The 16,833-nt window shown below is 35.6% G+C and overlaps 1 protein-coding gene across 2 annotated transcripts in view; it reads left to right on the top strand.

The window, feature by feature from the left end:
- The window catches only part of LRBA (LPS responsive beige-like anchor protein), a 753,999-nt gene that overhangs the window by 163,171 nt on the left and 573,995 nt on the right, over nt 1-16,833 (top strand). For both annotated transcript variants that reach the window (XM_032633582.1, XM_032633583.1), the window contains exons 23-28: nt 8,670-9,731; nt 10,915-11,090; nt 11,946-12,099; nt 12,506-12,686; nt 15,791-15,918; nt 16,395-16,502. In XM_032633582.1, the coding sequence (XP_032489473.1) occupies nt 8,670-9,731; nt 10,915-11,090; nt 11,946-12,099; nt 12,506-12,686; nt 15,791-15,918; nt 16,395-16,502 (1,809 nt within the window). The remainder of the gene's footprint in view (nt 1-8,669; nt 9,732-10,914; nt 11,091-11,945; nt 12,100-12,505; nt 12,687-15,790; nt 15,919-16,394; nt 16,503-16,833) is intronic.

Below are 16,833 nucleotides of genomic sequence, written 5' to 3' on the forward strand. Positions count from 1 at the left end.
GTACGAAGAAATTTAACCTATGGATCAATTAAATGGGCTGTGATGGGGGTGGAGGGAGAAACAAAAGTACTTGAAGAAAACACGGATAATTCTTCTGTAACCTTGGAGTGTGTAAGAATTTTCCAAGTATAATTTAGAATCTAGAACCATTAAAGAGAAAAAAAAGACTATTTTTTTTGCTACATTAAAGCATATAAAATCCTTTGTGACCAAAAACCAAACAATACCATAAACAAAAGTCAAAAGGCAGATGACTAATTTGGGAAAACTGTTTAGGACCAGAGCAAAGATAACATTCCTAATATATAAAGTGCTCCTAGAAATAGATACAAAATGACAAACTAATAGAAAAATGAATGAAAACCATGATCAAACAACCCATAGAAAACTAAGTAAAAAGTACTTTAGATTTATGAAAAGACACTTTGTAAGGGACTGTAAATTAAAACTATCCTGAGATAGTTCACCAAGATATATTAAGTGACAAAAGAAACTGTGGAACAGTGTGTATAGTGGATATTAGTGAGTTAGACAAGTGGGAAAGTGAGAATTTGTATGTATATGCACAAAAATACTCTGGAATGATACATAAGAAATTAATAACTGATTGTTGGGGAATTGTACAGGTGAGGACCAGTGGTGGGAGGGAGACTTTTACACTATATACTGTTTTATATTTAAATCATGTGAATTGTAGGACTTTCCTGGTGGCGCAGTGGTTAAGAATCCACCTGCCAATGCAGGAGACACGGGTTCGAGCCCTGGTCTGGGAAGATCCCACCTGTCGCGGAGCAACTAAGCCCGTGCGCCACAACTACTGAGCCTGCAGCTCTAGAGCCTGCGAGCCACAACTACTGAGCCTGTGTGCCACAACTAGTGGGCCTGTGTGTCTAGAGCCTGTGCTCTGCAGCAGGAGAAGCCACCACAAGGAGAAGTCAGCACACTGCGTTGACAAAGAGTAGTCCCCGCTCACTACAACTAGAGAAAGCCCACACACAGCAACGAAGACCCAACGCAGCCATAAATAAATAAATAAATGAAAAAAAATCATGTGAATTGTAGAGTAGAAAAACTTTTCCTTGACTGTCTTAAGGTCCCTGGCAGGACAAGAAAATTAAACTAACAAAGAGAGATTATTAGGAGAAAAGCATGTGCATTTATTTAATATGTTTTACATGAAATGGGAGTCTTCATAAGGAAGTGAAGACCCAAAGAAACGATTAAGCCTGAGCGTTCTTATACGAGGTTTGATGAAGGGTGGAAAGTCGTGGAAAAGCGTGGAAGGACAAAGGGTATGAACTAAGAGTAGTAAACTGGGGGAAAATCATCAAGGCCTATTTATTCCGATTCCTCTCGGCATACTTCTGTCTTTGAGATAAGGGTGCTCTTTTCCTCTGGGCTATAGGCACCTCTCACATACGAAGCTTCAGGGAGAAGGGGGAGATGAGAGAGTCCTTCTAGAACCTGGTGTTTCTATGATTTGCTTCGGGGAGGATGAAAAGGTCAGAGAGTCTTTTCTATACCTACTGTTTCTCAAATTCCTTCATCTTAAAATAGTGTGCCAATGTGCCATATTTTGGGGTAGTGTGTTCTGAATGCAAAGTATACTACCTATGTCAAAAAATGTTTTTGAGCTTATTACATGATGAGTGTATAGCGCTTATTACATATGTGACTTGTTTTCCTCATGGGATTGTTTCTCTTTCCTTTGTTATCGAATGTATAATGTTGTTTTCATAACTAATTATTTTAGGCAGTTTTCTTAGGATAACCTAGGCTATATGCTTGATATCCCTTCAGTCAGGTTGTATTAGGGTAGCATTTAAGTGCTTAGGTTTGACCAGAACATTTAGATTTGTAACCAGGGTACTTTGCATAAAATAGATCAGTAAATATGTGTAAACTTATAAATATTTATAATTTGATTTTAACTGTTATATCTTTTATACCATTATTGTTGTAAGCTGTTGCAACAGAGTCTCTGTAAAAGATCTCCTGTTGTGTGGTGGTGATCATTTTGAGCTATGCTTATTGATATTCCATATGGGAAGATTCAGCAAGTTTTATTTTTATTATTTTTTTAATATTTATTTATTTGGTTGCACCAGCTCTTAGTTGTGGCAGGTGGGCTCCTTAGTTGTGGCATGTGAACTCTTAGTTGCAGCATGCATGTGGGATCTAGTTCTCTGACCAGGGATTGAACCTGGGCCCCCTGTATTGGGAGTGCGGAGTCCCATCCACTTGCACCACCAGGAAAGTCCCTCAGCTATTTTCAAAGAAAAATATATCTTATTTATCAACTGTGGGAAACTTGGTAACCTAAGAATTAGAAGTTAGCATATCATATACAGCTGGTATTTCCAAAGGAAAATAACATACAATGAAAGAGATATATTTGCTTCCAAAAAGAAAGCCAGTTCCTAAACATTGCTAACATTTAAAAGTCTAAATTTTACAGGTTAAATTTTTTAATACATGGATTAATAATGTTAATCTCTTGATATATTGCATTCATCTTTTATCTCCTAATCAGTAAATTTGAATGTCAATTAAATTGAAAGTAATGGCTGAAGAAATGTTATAGTTATTAGCTTATGAGTATCTTTAGTAGTTTATAGAAGTACTTTCCAAACATTACAAACAGCTATAGATTAGCTATCTAATGATTGTGAACATTAATAACTAGTCTTTTAGCTGAATAATTGAGAACAGTATCTGGTAATTAATTAGGAATTATCAGTCACAAATACCTTTAGGAGAACGGTATCAAAAAAAATAACAACAGTGATAATTACTCAGTTGCCATTTAGCTTTTCGACTATTGGAATAAATTAAAAGGAGATTTAAAAATCAACTTCAAAAATGTGAAAGCATTTCTAATATTCATATTTACAAAGGAAAGAGTTGGTTTGCTTAGGAAAGACAAAGCACTATTTTGGTACAGATTTGACTGCAAATCTGTTTATCACAAAAGGAAATATATTCCTTGTGGCACATTAAGAATGTACTTTATGAAACTGTACATTGCATTGAATTGAAATATGTATTATAGAAACCATCTTCTTGTGCTTGAAAAATTAATGTTAAATACTACCTTTTAACCTGTCTTTTCCAATGGACAGTTGAAAGTTTGTCTGCTGGTTATGAATGTGGTTAGAATTGAGAAAGAAATATATTACACAGACCTATATTTCACCTTTAGAATGAATGGTCTCTTATCAAATGGTTGAAAGACTAACTATGATGACAGTCATGGAAATTGTAACTTAAGTGAATACTAGTAAGAGCATCATGGAAACAAATCTTTAAGAGAGAGTTTGTGATAGCAAAAATATGTATCTTCTGTTGGCCCTGAAGGGGACATGAAAATCCAAGAGGAGTTCCTCAGATTGTTTATGAACCACAGGAAAGATCAGTTCTATATAATTGACTATATGCTATTGCTACAGTAAGGTGTTATAAAACTTTTGTTTCTATGATACCACTACGTTAGTAACCTTAATAAAAGCATTAACATAAAAGTGTGAATGAATTTTTTAGGACTCTTACCATTTTACACATTTTTTTCTGTTAAGTTTGTATCCTATTACCTAATAAGAAAATATATATATATATATATAGTAGTATTTAGACGTAAGCTTTGGAAATGTCCATTAAATCCCTGTTTTACACCATTTTAAGATGATGATTGACATTCATCATAAAAATACATTGGTCAGGTATAGTCATAGGATTTTGAAATTTTACTGTACTGTTTTAACATCCTGGATGAGTTTTATAGTGGCAGTAATGTAGGTTCTAACCCTTCAGTTTCAAGTCTGTTTTATTCATTCTTCAAAACAGTGCCCTTTAGTATAGGAGCATACTTGGTTTTGAAATGGATTGCAGTGTTTTTGCTGATAACTTTCTTTTGTGATAGTTATATTAGTTGAACTAGGGAGGTGGCAGTCCCCCCTCACATTAGGAGTATCACTCGGTCTTGTCATAGGATGAAAACTTATCCTTACTCTACTAATTATCCAATGTCTCAGTTTATTTGGATTTATTTTTAATTTCAATCACTAAAAGTTTTAATTTTTTATTTGCATTCTGCTGCTTCAAAACTTTGTTGATTTTTACTTATGTGTTTTTCCAGACATTTGCAGTGGTTCTGTCTGTTTCTATCACTTGGTACTTTGTGATGTTGGCTCAGAATACACTTACATTGTTAAAACATTTGTGATTCTTTTCACTTAATGCCCCTGTTTCATCTTTCATTATTATTATTATTTATAAATTTACTTATTTATTTTATTTTTGGCTGCGTTGGGTCTTCGTTGCTGCGCACGGGCTTTCTCTAGTTGCAGCGAGCGGGGGCTACTCTTTGTTGTGCTGCTTGGGCTTCTCATTGTGGTGGCTTCTCTTGTTGTGGAGCCCAGGCTCTAGGGCGTGTGGGCCTCAGTAGCTGTGGCACGTGGGCTCAGTAGTTGTGGCGCACGGACTTAGTTGCTCTGCGGCATGTGGGATCTACCCGGACCAGGGCTCGAACCCATGTCCCCTGCATTGGCAGGCAGATTCTTAACCACTGCGCCACCAGGGAAGTCCTCATCTTTCATTATTTAAATGTAATTGATTCAGTCTTATTTCCACATGTCTGTGATCATCCAGAATTATTCTGAGTAGTTTTTCGGATGTTCAGAGGTTACATCTTGGAGCCAAGCACATAAGCTGAAACTCTCACTGAGACAGGAGACAGGGCACCATCATTCTTGATGTTCATGTTTGAAAGAAATGTCTCCGGTGCCCCCAGGAAAGATATCCTAGGGATGCTAAACTAGAAAGAGGTTTATTATCTTTTAAAAAGATTTACATACATCTCCAGTTACCAGAGAAAGTATTTGCAACTTCAGGTTTTCTAAAGGAAATGCTAAAGAGGAGAGAGGGAGTTTTCTTTCCCTTTTTGCACCAGGGAAAATTTAAAATATGAAATCTTCTAGGTCTGTATTTACCCTTGTACTACCCATTTTAGAGAGGAAAAATATGAGCAGCAGAGAAGTCAAGTGACTAGTATAGAATCACATAAGAGAAATGAAAAACATGTTTAAGAGTTAGATGAGGAGCTCTCCCAGGTAGTAGAACCAAAAGACAAAGGGATGAAAAATAGAGAAATGGTAAGAAAATTAGAGGACCAATCAGTGCAATCCCAAAAAATAGAAATCCCGGAAAGGGAGAACAGGGGTAAAAGCGGGGAAGAAGGTATAAAGTATTCAAGAAAATTTCCCAGAACCAACGGATATTTGTTACTAGACTGGAAGGGCCCAGTGGGTATATTTAGCACAGTGGATCAGAATAGACCGGTGGCAAGAATCATTGTGGAATTTCAAAGCACTAGGAACAAGAGAGGACTTCATAAAATTTCACGAAAAAGAACAAAACAAGTCGTATGAAGGATCAGGAATCAGAAAGATCTCAGACTTCCCAACAGGAAGCACAAAAATAAGAAGGCAGTGAAGAAATACCTTTCATATTCTGAAGGTAAATGTTTTCCAACCTACAATTTTATCTGACTTTTAAGTTTGAAGGTAGAATAAATTTACTTTTAGGTATCAAAAATTTCAAGCAGACACTGGAGGATATACTGCACCAAAAGGAGAGAATAAAACAAAGAGGAAGATATGGGTTATAGGAAACAGGAGAAAGATGAAGGGGATCTCCAACACTGTAGTGAAGGGAGGTCCCAGAATGGCAGCTGTGTAGCAGACATATGACCGTCCATCTAAACTGGAATAGTTTGACTTAAGATACAGATATAGGGGGAGCTATTATTATTGAAATGCCAGATGCCTTTGTAACATCTTTTTAAAGCCTGAGGACAAATTACCCACATGAGATGGGCTCATGTTCTCATGACTACTTGTCTTCACCATGTGGTGATTAGTTCCTGTTCTCTCTAGTCCTGCTGCCTGGATCACCTGAAGATTCTCCCTTCACCCCTCAAAAATGTGGTCTGCTTTGTTCTGCTTCTGAGAGTAGAATAGTGAGCTTAGAATTGGACAATACAATATAAAATAGTTTTCTTCTTGGACCTTACTTATGCCAAATACCCACTACCTGGCCCCCACTAGCCCTCATAGATTCTCTTATCCTGTATATTTCCCAGTGTTTCCTAATGACCTTGCCTATAGACTTCCCAGAAATAGCCTTATATATCCTCTTAGAGAAGCTGGAGCCGGCTCCAATACACAGATTCTGTGTAGCTTGTCTTCTCCTTGGAGCCTTTCTTTGTTGTGGCAATATTGGCCTTTCTTTTACAAAACTAGCTAGGTTTATGGTATACTTAGTTTCTTAGTTTTTAGGTAGTAAAGCTATTAAAAAACAAGTAGGAAACAGTTAATAGAAATGCCAGGATACTGATTTCCTCTTGATAGGGGTGGGGAGATTGGGAGCACCATTGGGGATGGGCACATAGGGGAATTGTGAGGTAGTAATAGTGTTCTGTTTCTTGATGTGGGTATAGGTACATGAGATTAAAAAATTACTCTTTAACCTGTACCTATAGATTGTATATATTCATGTTTATTAATACATTTTATAATAAAAATTAAAAAAATCCTTAATTTGAATAAAATCAAACCCAATGATTATTCAAAACTAAACTCATTCTATAAGACTGTTGTATTATACATTACATGTGTATCAGAATAAAATTCAGCCTTTAACATAGTCTGTACTGCTCTCTAATCATGATCTAGCCAATGGCTGCATCTTTGACTTTATCACCTACAGTTCTCTGTGTGCTGGGTTCTTATTGTTTCTCAAACGTACGGAGCTTATTTTGGCTCCAGGGCCTTTGCATTTGTTCTTCCTTCGGCCTGAAAGTCTTTTCGTTACATGATATTCATGTAACTTGCTCTCTCACTTTATTCTTGTCTCTGTTGAAACATAACATCTCCAGAGACCTTTCCCAGTTACCCTAGTAAAACATACCCTCCCATCTAGATTGTCATCTTCAGTTATTCTCTATCTCCTTTTTTTCTTCAAATCTCTTACTATTACTTGACATTATCTTATATATTTACATGTTTATTTTTCATCTACTCCATTAGAATATAAGCACCACGAAGGTAGGAACATTTTGTTTTTCATCACACAGTGTCTGGCATACTGTAGATATTCAGTAAAGTTTTCTTGAACGAATAAATGAAGAATTGGTCAATTAAAATAAAGAACATCGTTCAAAGAAGATATCAGCCTTCTGGGTGTAAAAGAAATTGATATTTTGTTAATGTCATTGTGCCATTTTACTCTTTAGTGTTGAATACGTGCATTTCATTTTGAAATATTCAAAAAAGTTCCCCACATATTTAAAATTAGGAAAATGTTTATTTCCTAAACATTTTTATTTTTAGCTATACCACATTATGGCAAGAATGTACTGTATATGTAATGAGCAAAGGCTAGTTAATAGCTATGGAAGGAACTGTGTACATCGTGCATTATTTATAATTTTGTTTGCCTTGTATCCATGTGGATACACATCTGTGATTCAAAAAGGCCTGTGAATCTTTGGGCATGAAAAATCATCTTTTCTTTTTTTGTTATCATCTACTACCATCCTCCTATACTAGGGCTCAATAAAGGTTTGTTGACTAAAAGGTTCAATTTACTATATATGTTATAATAATATAGGTTACATAAACAAACAATTCCAGCATTGATAAACTATAATTATGCTTATACCTTCTGTATGTATTATACTTTTATTTTTTTGAGAGGTGTTCCCATTGAAATTCACTAGCAGCAGTCACATAATGGTGGCTATAATATAATAATGCTTGATGAGATAAGAAATTCATAAACCTTTTGACATTGAAAATCACAGCACTGTCTTTTATACTTTAACCGTAAAAGTTTTCCATTTATTTGAGTAAAAGTCTAATAAGCATGATATGAGGATGTTCACAGTGCTGAATACATGGTAATCTCTTACATACAGCATACAAGTGGAATGAATGGTTGTGTGGATGGATGAACTGGAACTTTCAGACCATTTGTGATCAGTTCAACTTTGAAAATTATGGTTGACCTTAGGGAAAGGGTTGGATCTTTTCATCTCATTGCTAAAAGAATTTATATTCTTTAGCTTAGTAAGAGAAAGTTTTAGTAGCTTAATAAATATATAAAGAGCTGCTATAATATATATAATATCTAAGTGTGTGATTTGCATCATATATGAAGTGAACATAATTGGTATTTTTTATCTCTGCTGAGAATAAATCATGGGGAAATGGGTTTTCATTGCATTTGAAACGATATATTACGTAGTGCACAAAGCACTTCCCAATGGTACACACTTAGATCCTGGTACAAGTTATAGAAGTCAGTAGAATATAATGTACTCTTTTCCTACATTATATGTCTTTAAGAATAGGCTAAATAACTATATTCTTGTTATTGTTTGATGCCATGCTACCTGTTAGCATTAAGATTAGCTATAAGTTTTTGACTGTTTAGATTTTTGTGATTGACTTACCTTTTGTTTATCATTCTATAAATAAAGATATTATAGGAAAACTGTCTTACTGCATTATATAAACCATATATTTGAAAAATTAAATATTTTTATGTTCTGTATGCTCTGTTCTTTCTTTTTTTTGCATGTTTTGACTGCTTGTATGTTTTTCATGTAGGTCACTTTTGAAATACATAAAGAAAACCTTGCCAATATATTTAGGGAACACCAGGGAAAAGTTGATGAAGAAATAGGGCAGTGTTCTTCAAGTCCAATTCAAGCAGTCTCTGGCATTAGCAGGGATGTTAATGTTTCAGTAGGACCCCAGCAATCGGATACAAAGGATTCTCCTCCTTCTTCTCATATCACCAGAACTAGTGATGAAAAGTCAAGCATTGGGAAGACAAGTTCAGTAGAATCTGCATCCATTGTTGAACTGCAAACTCACAATATATCTAATGAAGAAAGGACAACTGTGCAAGAAAATCAGGAGTTACTGGATGAAGTCCCTTTAGAAGAAACACTGAAAAATGAAACAACTAATGCAGAGAGTTTAGAAGGATCTTCTGACATGATAGAAGCTGTGACTGTTTCCTCTGATTCTTTTAAAACAACTGGCAAAGATATAATGACTGTCAATGAGGTAACTGCTTCCATAAGTTCTCCTTCAGAAGAGGATGCTTCAGAGGTGCCAGAATTATTGGATAAGTCTGTAGTAGAGGAAGAAGAAGATGATGATTATGTAGAACTGAAGGTAGAAAATATTCCTACTGAGGAAGCCAGTCTACCTACAGAGCTCCAAGGTAACAGTTTGTCTCCAGCTGCTTCTGAGGCCAGTGAAAGAATGGACATGTTTAGTAATGACCACAAGTTAATATTACAAGAGGAACAACCTGTAAGTAAGAAACAAACTGACACTGAAACTCGAGATCCTAAAGATTCTGCAGTCTTGACTATGACAGCATCAGGGTCTTCAGCTACCTCACCAGGAACTACTGCTTCCCAGGCAACTGTTCAATCAGATGTTGGTCAGATGCTGGAGATAGGGGAGAAGACTAACCTCGCCGGAGAAACCAAACTACATAGTGATTCTAATAGTAGTGCCTTCGAGTCTCCTACTACTTCTGAGCAGAGGATTGCTAAGTTGGATGCTTCCAGTGTTGCTACAGATACTGAGAGATTGGAATTGAAGGCCACTACAAACATGGAAGCATCTCAGCGTCATCAGCCTGTGCTTGAGGTGATTATATTTATTATCTTCTTGAAGTGTGTTTGCATTGAGTTGAAATAGAACAAGTGTATAGACTTAGATTTTATTTTATTTTATTTTGGAATTGGTTCATAACCTATTTGCAATTACATAAATGCAGTGAATGTGAAGATTATTATCTTTAGCACAGGGTTTGGCTTTCAGTATGAGTTTGTTAAATGGCAGCTTTTATTATTATTTTCACCACAGTATCATCAAAAGTTACTACTTTCAAGTTTCAGTGTTAGTGTATTTTTAGCTTATAAAGCAAACATTGGAAATACTTTTACCCTTTATTTGATGACCCAGTCATAGTTAGGACGTTAGTTTTTAAGCAGAATCTAGGACTACCTTCCTGCAAAACCACCTGCCAGTGTGTAATTTTAGGTACAAAGTATGTGGTTTAAAATTGTTCCATGAGGTCTGTTTACTTTTTTAAGAGACAGGAGCCTTTGTGCAATCCAGAGACACAGCTTTCTTCCTTACCAGTGTCTCAGAGAGATTCATGACACCACTGTGGGTGCATGTTGTCATTTCCCACTTTAATCAACTCTTACTGCTCCTCCTCCAACTCTGTTTTTTTTGCGGTACACGGGCCTCTTACTGCTGTGGCCTCTCCCGTTGCGGAGCGCAGGTTCCGGATGCACAGGCTCAGCGGCCATGGCTCATGGGCCCAGCCGCTCTGCGGCATGTAGGATCCTCCCAGACCGGGGCACGAACCCGTGTCCTCTGCATTGGCAGGCGGACTCTCAACCACTGTGCCACCAGGGAAGCCCTCCTCCTCCTTTTTTTGTTGGCTTGGTCTTCATTCTGTTGTCTTTATTTTTGTTTTTTCTTAATTCTAGCCAATTTATAATCCAGCTATGGCTTTTCTTTTATGTCAGTGTTCAAAACCAAAAGCTTCCTGATTCCTTTATAAAATGTTGCATTAGCTGGTGATAATACTAACGTGGTTCCTGGCCAGTTACTGCTGCATTGTGCTGATTTTGCATTTTTTTATATCTTTGCTTTAAATGTATTAATGTTATTACTCATTGATAATTTTTCTCTGATTTAGTCCCTTAGTATCTTAAAATGTGAGTATTTGTTAGATGAATTACATAGAAGCTATTAAGTTATTAATGTCTACCTTTGAAGTTGAACTGATTTTATTCTTTTTAACTTTCTCTATTAGATGTCAAGGCAACAGGAGCAACCAGGGCAAGGAACAGCACCAGATGCAGTTAATGGACAAAGGAGGAATTCCAGATCTATGTTCCGTATTCCAGAGTTCAGATGGTCTCAAGTGCATCAGCGTTTGCTCACTGATCTATTATTTTCAATAGAAACAGACATACAGATGTGGAGAAGGTTTGTCCATATGTTTATTATAGAAGATGTATATAAATTTTAGTGTTTGTTTTCAAAGAAATTTATATAGTTGACATTTTGCAATTAATTTCAGTCATTTGCTTAAAAAGTAGGTTATAACTTATTTCTGTGGTAGGGTTTTATTGAATTAATGTTTATTCTCATATAAATGAGGTACCATATTTAGAGTATAAAAACTTGAAAATTTTTCTTTTAAAAAGTTTGCTGTGTACTTTACAGCATATAATATAGCATATAATTTGCCTGAATGTAGGTCTACTGACTGGGTTTATTTCTAGAAATAGTAAAAAAAAGAAAATTGGGATTTATGTAAAACATCTAATTTTCCATTGTATTTTTAGTATAAAGAGTCTGTGTATTTCAGATTATCCTCCATTGTATGATTTATGATTTTAAAAGTGCCTGATGTGTTTATTGTTATTTGTATACTACTCTTATTCTGTTTAAGAACATTTCATGGCATTGTCTAAGAAAACGTTATTAGAAAATTCATTTTTAATAGCACATTTAGCACCATTTACCTCTTAGTTTTTGCCACTTCTTAATTTTGGTCCTAGTTAAGGATAATTTAGTTCAACTTTTATATTAAGTGTAAGATGAATAGTGTTAACATTTCAGCACTGAAAAAGGGCATGTGTAGTAACTGCTGATATGGAATGGTCTACATCTTCTAAGGAAGTATACACCCTCCTCCAAAATGCCTGCTGCATCATTATCTTTCCTCAGCTTTCAAGATGAAGCAAAAGCACCTTCTTATCCTCCCTCCCCTCAAGTAGGCAAACTGTGATTTCCATTTTTTAGCTTTATCAGTAAACATCATTTATCTTTGGACAGCCATTCAACAAAGACAGTCATGGACTTCGTGAATAGCAGTGATAATGTCATCTTTGTACACAACACAATTCATCTCATCTCTCAAGTGATGGACAATATGGTCATGGCTTGCGGGGGTATACTGCCATTGCTTTCAGCTGCTACATCGGCTACAGTAAGGACTTAACTACTATATGAAGTTGGTGTGAAAACATGACTTATGCATTCTTATTGATTAAAACTTGAATGTGGTTGTTACTATGCATCATAGGTTCTGTAATTCAAAAGCAATGGAATCCTTTTATAATTACTTGAAAGGACCTTAGAATCTGTTCCATGAATGAAGGGACTAAAAAGAATGTTTAATTATTAGGGATGAATGAGTTAGTGAAGAATATGACTGACAGTGTTTCACCTGTATGTATGCTTTTTTTTTAGATGAAATGATAAGAAATCCCTCTGTTGAAGTAGATTTGTGAAAGCCTGGCTTTTTGTAAAATTTAGAAATCTGTGGAATGTATCTCATAAAATTGGATTTTTATCAGAATATAAATGTAAATGTCAAACTTTATTCCTTACAGCATGAGCTGGAGAATATTGAACCTACTCAAGGCCTTTCAATAGAAGCCTCTGTGACATTTTTGCAGAGACTAATCAGCCTTGTGGATGTTCTTATATTTGCAAGTTCTCTTGGCTTTACTGAAATTGAAGCTGAAAAAAATATGTCATCTGGAGGAATTCTGCGGCAGTGTCTCCGACTGGGTGAGCTGTTAAAACCCATTACTTAGGAATTTACTTAAAAAATTTTCAGTGATCCAGACATATTAAATTGAACATTTTCTTTTTCCTGTTGGTGGGAAAAAGTGTGCTAGGCAATTTGTCTTATGCTACTTTTTAGCCTCCAAAGAGTGAAGGACTGTGCATGTACTGGCTATAGTAGTACTTGTGAAGGTAATAGAGGAGGAAGACGTGTTTTGAAAATTCTGCATTGATTCTGGTCAGCATTACTTCTTCTCCGCCCACCCCCAATCCCCCAATCTCTTTTTGCTTTAAAGTAGTGCTTCTCAAATTTTAAGATGATTCATACACATGGATCACCAAAGGATCTTGTTGAAATGCTGATTAGATTGTATAGGTCTGGGATGAGACCTAAAACTGCCTTTCTAGTAAGTCCCAGGTAATGCTGATGCTGCTTCTCTTAACAAACACACTTGAGTAGCAAGGTTCTAAACTAGCATCATTCAAGTATAGCCTTTATCCAAATAAGCTGTGATAATTTGTTAAAGCAGTTAGTAAGATTATTAAATCTCTGTTCTTCTCCTGGAGGCAGTTCTTCCTTAGGTGAAAGTTAAAGTAAATTAAACGAAGTTTTAGTGACATCTGAACTTCCTTAGGTGAAGAAGAAAATTTTTTCTCTATGCAGAAGGTGTCCTGTATCTAGTCGTAAATACTGAGACTTTGTTAATGATTTGCTTATTAAATGGAGAGAAGTAGGTGGAGAAATGGGTACCAAAAAATGGAAGCAAAATCTTTAGGAACCATGGCCATATGAAGACAAATTAGAAATAAGGCATCTATGAAAATATAATACCAACAGTGGAAAATCTGATTAGTTAATGAAGTATTTCCCCATATTTAGCAAGAATATCTGTTACTTAAACAGATGTACTTACATTTTTTTTGGTACAATAATTATTTTTACTCAAAATGCTATTCAAAGTACTTTTAAACTTAGGATGCTCTAAAGGACTTGGTATACTATTTTTAGGGAGTTTTAAAAAAAATTTTAATTGAGAGAGATTGAAACGGTAAGCACAACAAAACAGAAGCTATCATTTATTGACTACTGTCATATGTCATTGCTGATTTTCACGAGTCACCAATCATTTTCTTCCAGCCATTCATTCATTTGTATTTTCTCCTTTTTTTCATGAGGAAAATTGAGATCAAAGAAATTAGGAAATTTGCCAAAAATTTAAAAGCTATAAATTGGTAGAGCTGGAATTTGAATATAGTTTAACTAATGTTCCTACTCTTTCTGTTATAGGATACACCCTTAAACTTTATATCAGTAATATAATTAAAATATTTAGAACCCATTGCTTTTGTATATGCCATTTTTAAAACCTTTCCACCTTCCTAAAAAGAGTGCACTTTTGGAATTGAAAGTACAAGACTACACTAGCAGTGCTTCACTATACTCAAGAAGTATTAGATTCAGAAGCTAGGGGAATACCGTATCTCCCTCATTTTCATAACTGTAGAAGAAAATAAGGAAATAATTCAGTGTACTCCAGCACCACATGTTCTCCTTGTTCAGGATCACTTAATAGAGTATGGTAAGCTTGGTAAACAGTCCAAATGTTTTTGTTTTTTTTTTAAAAAATAAGTAATTAATTTATGGCTGCGTTGGGTCTTCGTTGCTGCGTGCGGGCTTTTCTCTAGTTGTGGTGAGTGGGGGCTACTCTTCGACGCAGTGCGCAGGCTTCTCATGGTGATGGCTTCTCTTGTTGCAGGCTCTAGGCTTCAGTTGTTGTGGCAGGCAGGTTCTAGAGCGCAGGCTCAGTAGTTGTGGCGCACGGGCTTAGTTGCTCCGCGGCATGTGGGATCTTCCTAGGGCATGAACCCGCGTCCCCTGCATTGGCAGGCAGATTCTTAACCACTGTGCCACCAGGGAAGTCCCAGTCCAAATGTTTTGATCCCTGGTCTCCTCACTCCTGTTTTCCTGAAGTTGGGGTTGAGAAGGTAGGATGGCAACGGGAAGAAGAAACTGTGCTACTGAGATTGATTGATACTAGGCATTCAAATGTGGTTTTTAACTTTGTAATGCAGACCAAACTTGATTTTATGCAACATGTGACAAAAGTAGTGGAAGAGTTATTTTCCTGGGCCTGACTCCAAATTTGACAGAGTTGTATTCCATATTCTCTCTCCCTCCCTTCTTCATTGTGTTCCTTCCCTTTTCCCAACTGTTGTTGCTCTCTTTCAGCACCTTTCTCAATACTTTCCCTTTTCAATTCTGTGTGTGCTAGCCATATGATAGTCTGGTGACAGTTAAGGTCGTTATCACTTAAGTTTGCTATTTTGTTCCTAATTTGCTCTCTCACTCTTGTTGAGACAAATGCCTTCAGTGCTACCAAACTGGTTGGGAATTGAGATGATTACATTATATCAATCAATTCGTAGTCAATTGTGTATTACCTAATTTATTACTTAAAATTCGAAATTAATTTCTAAATAACTTGAGTTAATTGCCTGAGTGAGATGTTTAGAGAGGTAATTTTAGACTGTATATTAATCACAATCTCTTTTTTGTCCCCCGCCTTTTAAAACAGTTTTAATGAAAGCCAGTAAAAGGTAGATTCTATAAATATTCCTTTTAATGCTGTACCCTCTCTCAGTCTCTATTAATATCATGCTGTAATGATAAAAATTTTAAGAAAAACATGCAAGTTTCTAGTTTAACTATTGTACTTTAATGAAGGTAATAGAAGGTTATTTTACCCTGGACTAGTTGATGGCAATGTGATTTACTTTCTACTTTCTTAACACCTTCAAAAAAAGTTCTTTTCTTCCCTATCTTTTCCTCCATAGAAGATTATTTCAAGTAGCTTATGTGATACCTAAAGAAACAGTACAGTGTTTATTAAGGTTCCTGAACTGATTCTCTTTTAGCAGTGGGCCCTAACAGAGTAGCTAACAAAGTCAGAAAACAAACAGTGGGTGATAAAGCCCAGGGACATTTTAGAAATTTGCTGAAGGTAATGTTTCAAATCTTATGTAACCCGTATAGGTGAGTTTCGTCAGTCTCATAATCTTAAATATAATTTTTTCTTGCCCAATTTTTTCCTTAAAATAAATTACAGTGTGTGCAGTGGCAGTAAGGAATTGCTTAGAGTGTCAACAGCATTCACAGCTGAAAACTAAAGGCAAAGCAGGAAAAGTCCAGAAAACAACACACAGCCTGATTCCCATGGGGAAATCTGCAGCAAAGGTAAGCATACAGAATAATTAATTAAATAAAAAAGCATTCTCTCATTTTACGATTAAGATCTTAAATTTATTTGTTCATTTCAACATAAAGTTAAATAAATTTGACAGAGGTCCTAAAATAGTTATTTTAGTCTGTGGACATAACCTTCAAATATTTGTGTTTAAGTATACAGTAAAGATTTGCTTATACTTAATCTTGTCTGCTTTTCCAAATGTTTACTTTCCTTGTGTCCATGATACCTTTTCCTTCAAGTATGTCAATTTGTGTTTCGCGTACTCCGTGAGTTAGCATGCAGTTTCTTTTTTCCTTCATGACTCCCTTCTACATCCCCCACCTCCATCCTGACACCCAAAAAAAGAAGACAGAAAGAAGTAGGAAAATAAACTGGGAAAAACAACATTATAGCCTATGGAATACTGTTTATTTTTTTAAATGTCTGTGTAATGTATATATTTATATTTTTTTGTCTTAAATAGAGTCCAGTGGATATTGTAACTGGTGGTATATCTCCAGTAAGAGATTTTGACAGGCTTCTACAAGACATGGATATTAATCGACTTAGGGCAGTTGTCTTCAGAGACATAGTAAGTTACAGTATTTCTTTTACATATTCTCTTAGCTGATACATATTTCCTCTGAGGCCCAAAGTATTGAGAGTGAACACTCTTTGTGATATAAAATAGTCAGGTAGAAATAAGAAGGCCTAGATACCAGTTCTCTTGACAATGATTTTAGAATCTTAGAATATTAAAAATATTGTTTATATAAATGGAGCTAATATATCAGAGTATTGCTACCAAAAAGAAAAACACATTATTACATAGTAAGCATTGTAAGTGCTTCATATGTTCTTATTCATTCCAACAACTTCTTGAGTTGTGTACTTTGTAATTCCCATTTTATGAATGAGGAATT

This window comes from Phocoena sinus, chromosome 5 (genome assembly GCF_008692025.1).
Source record: "Phocoena sinus isolate mPhoSin1 chromosome 5, mPhoSin1.pri, whole genome shotgun sequence".
Taxonomy (NCBI): Eukaryota; Metazoa; Chordata; class Mammalia; order Artiodactyla; family Phocoenidae; genus Phocoena; species Phocoena sinus.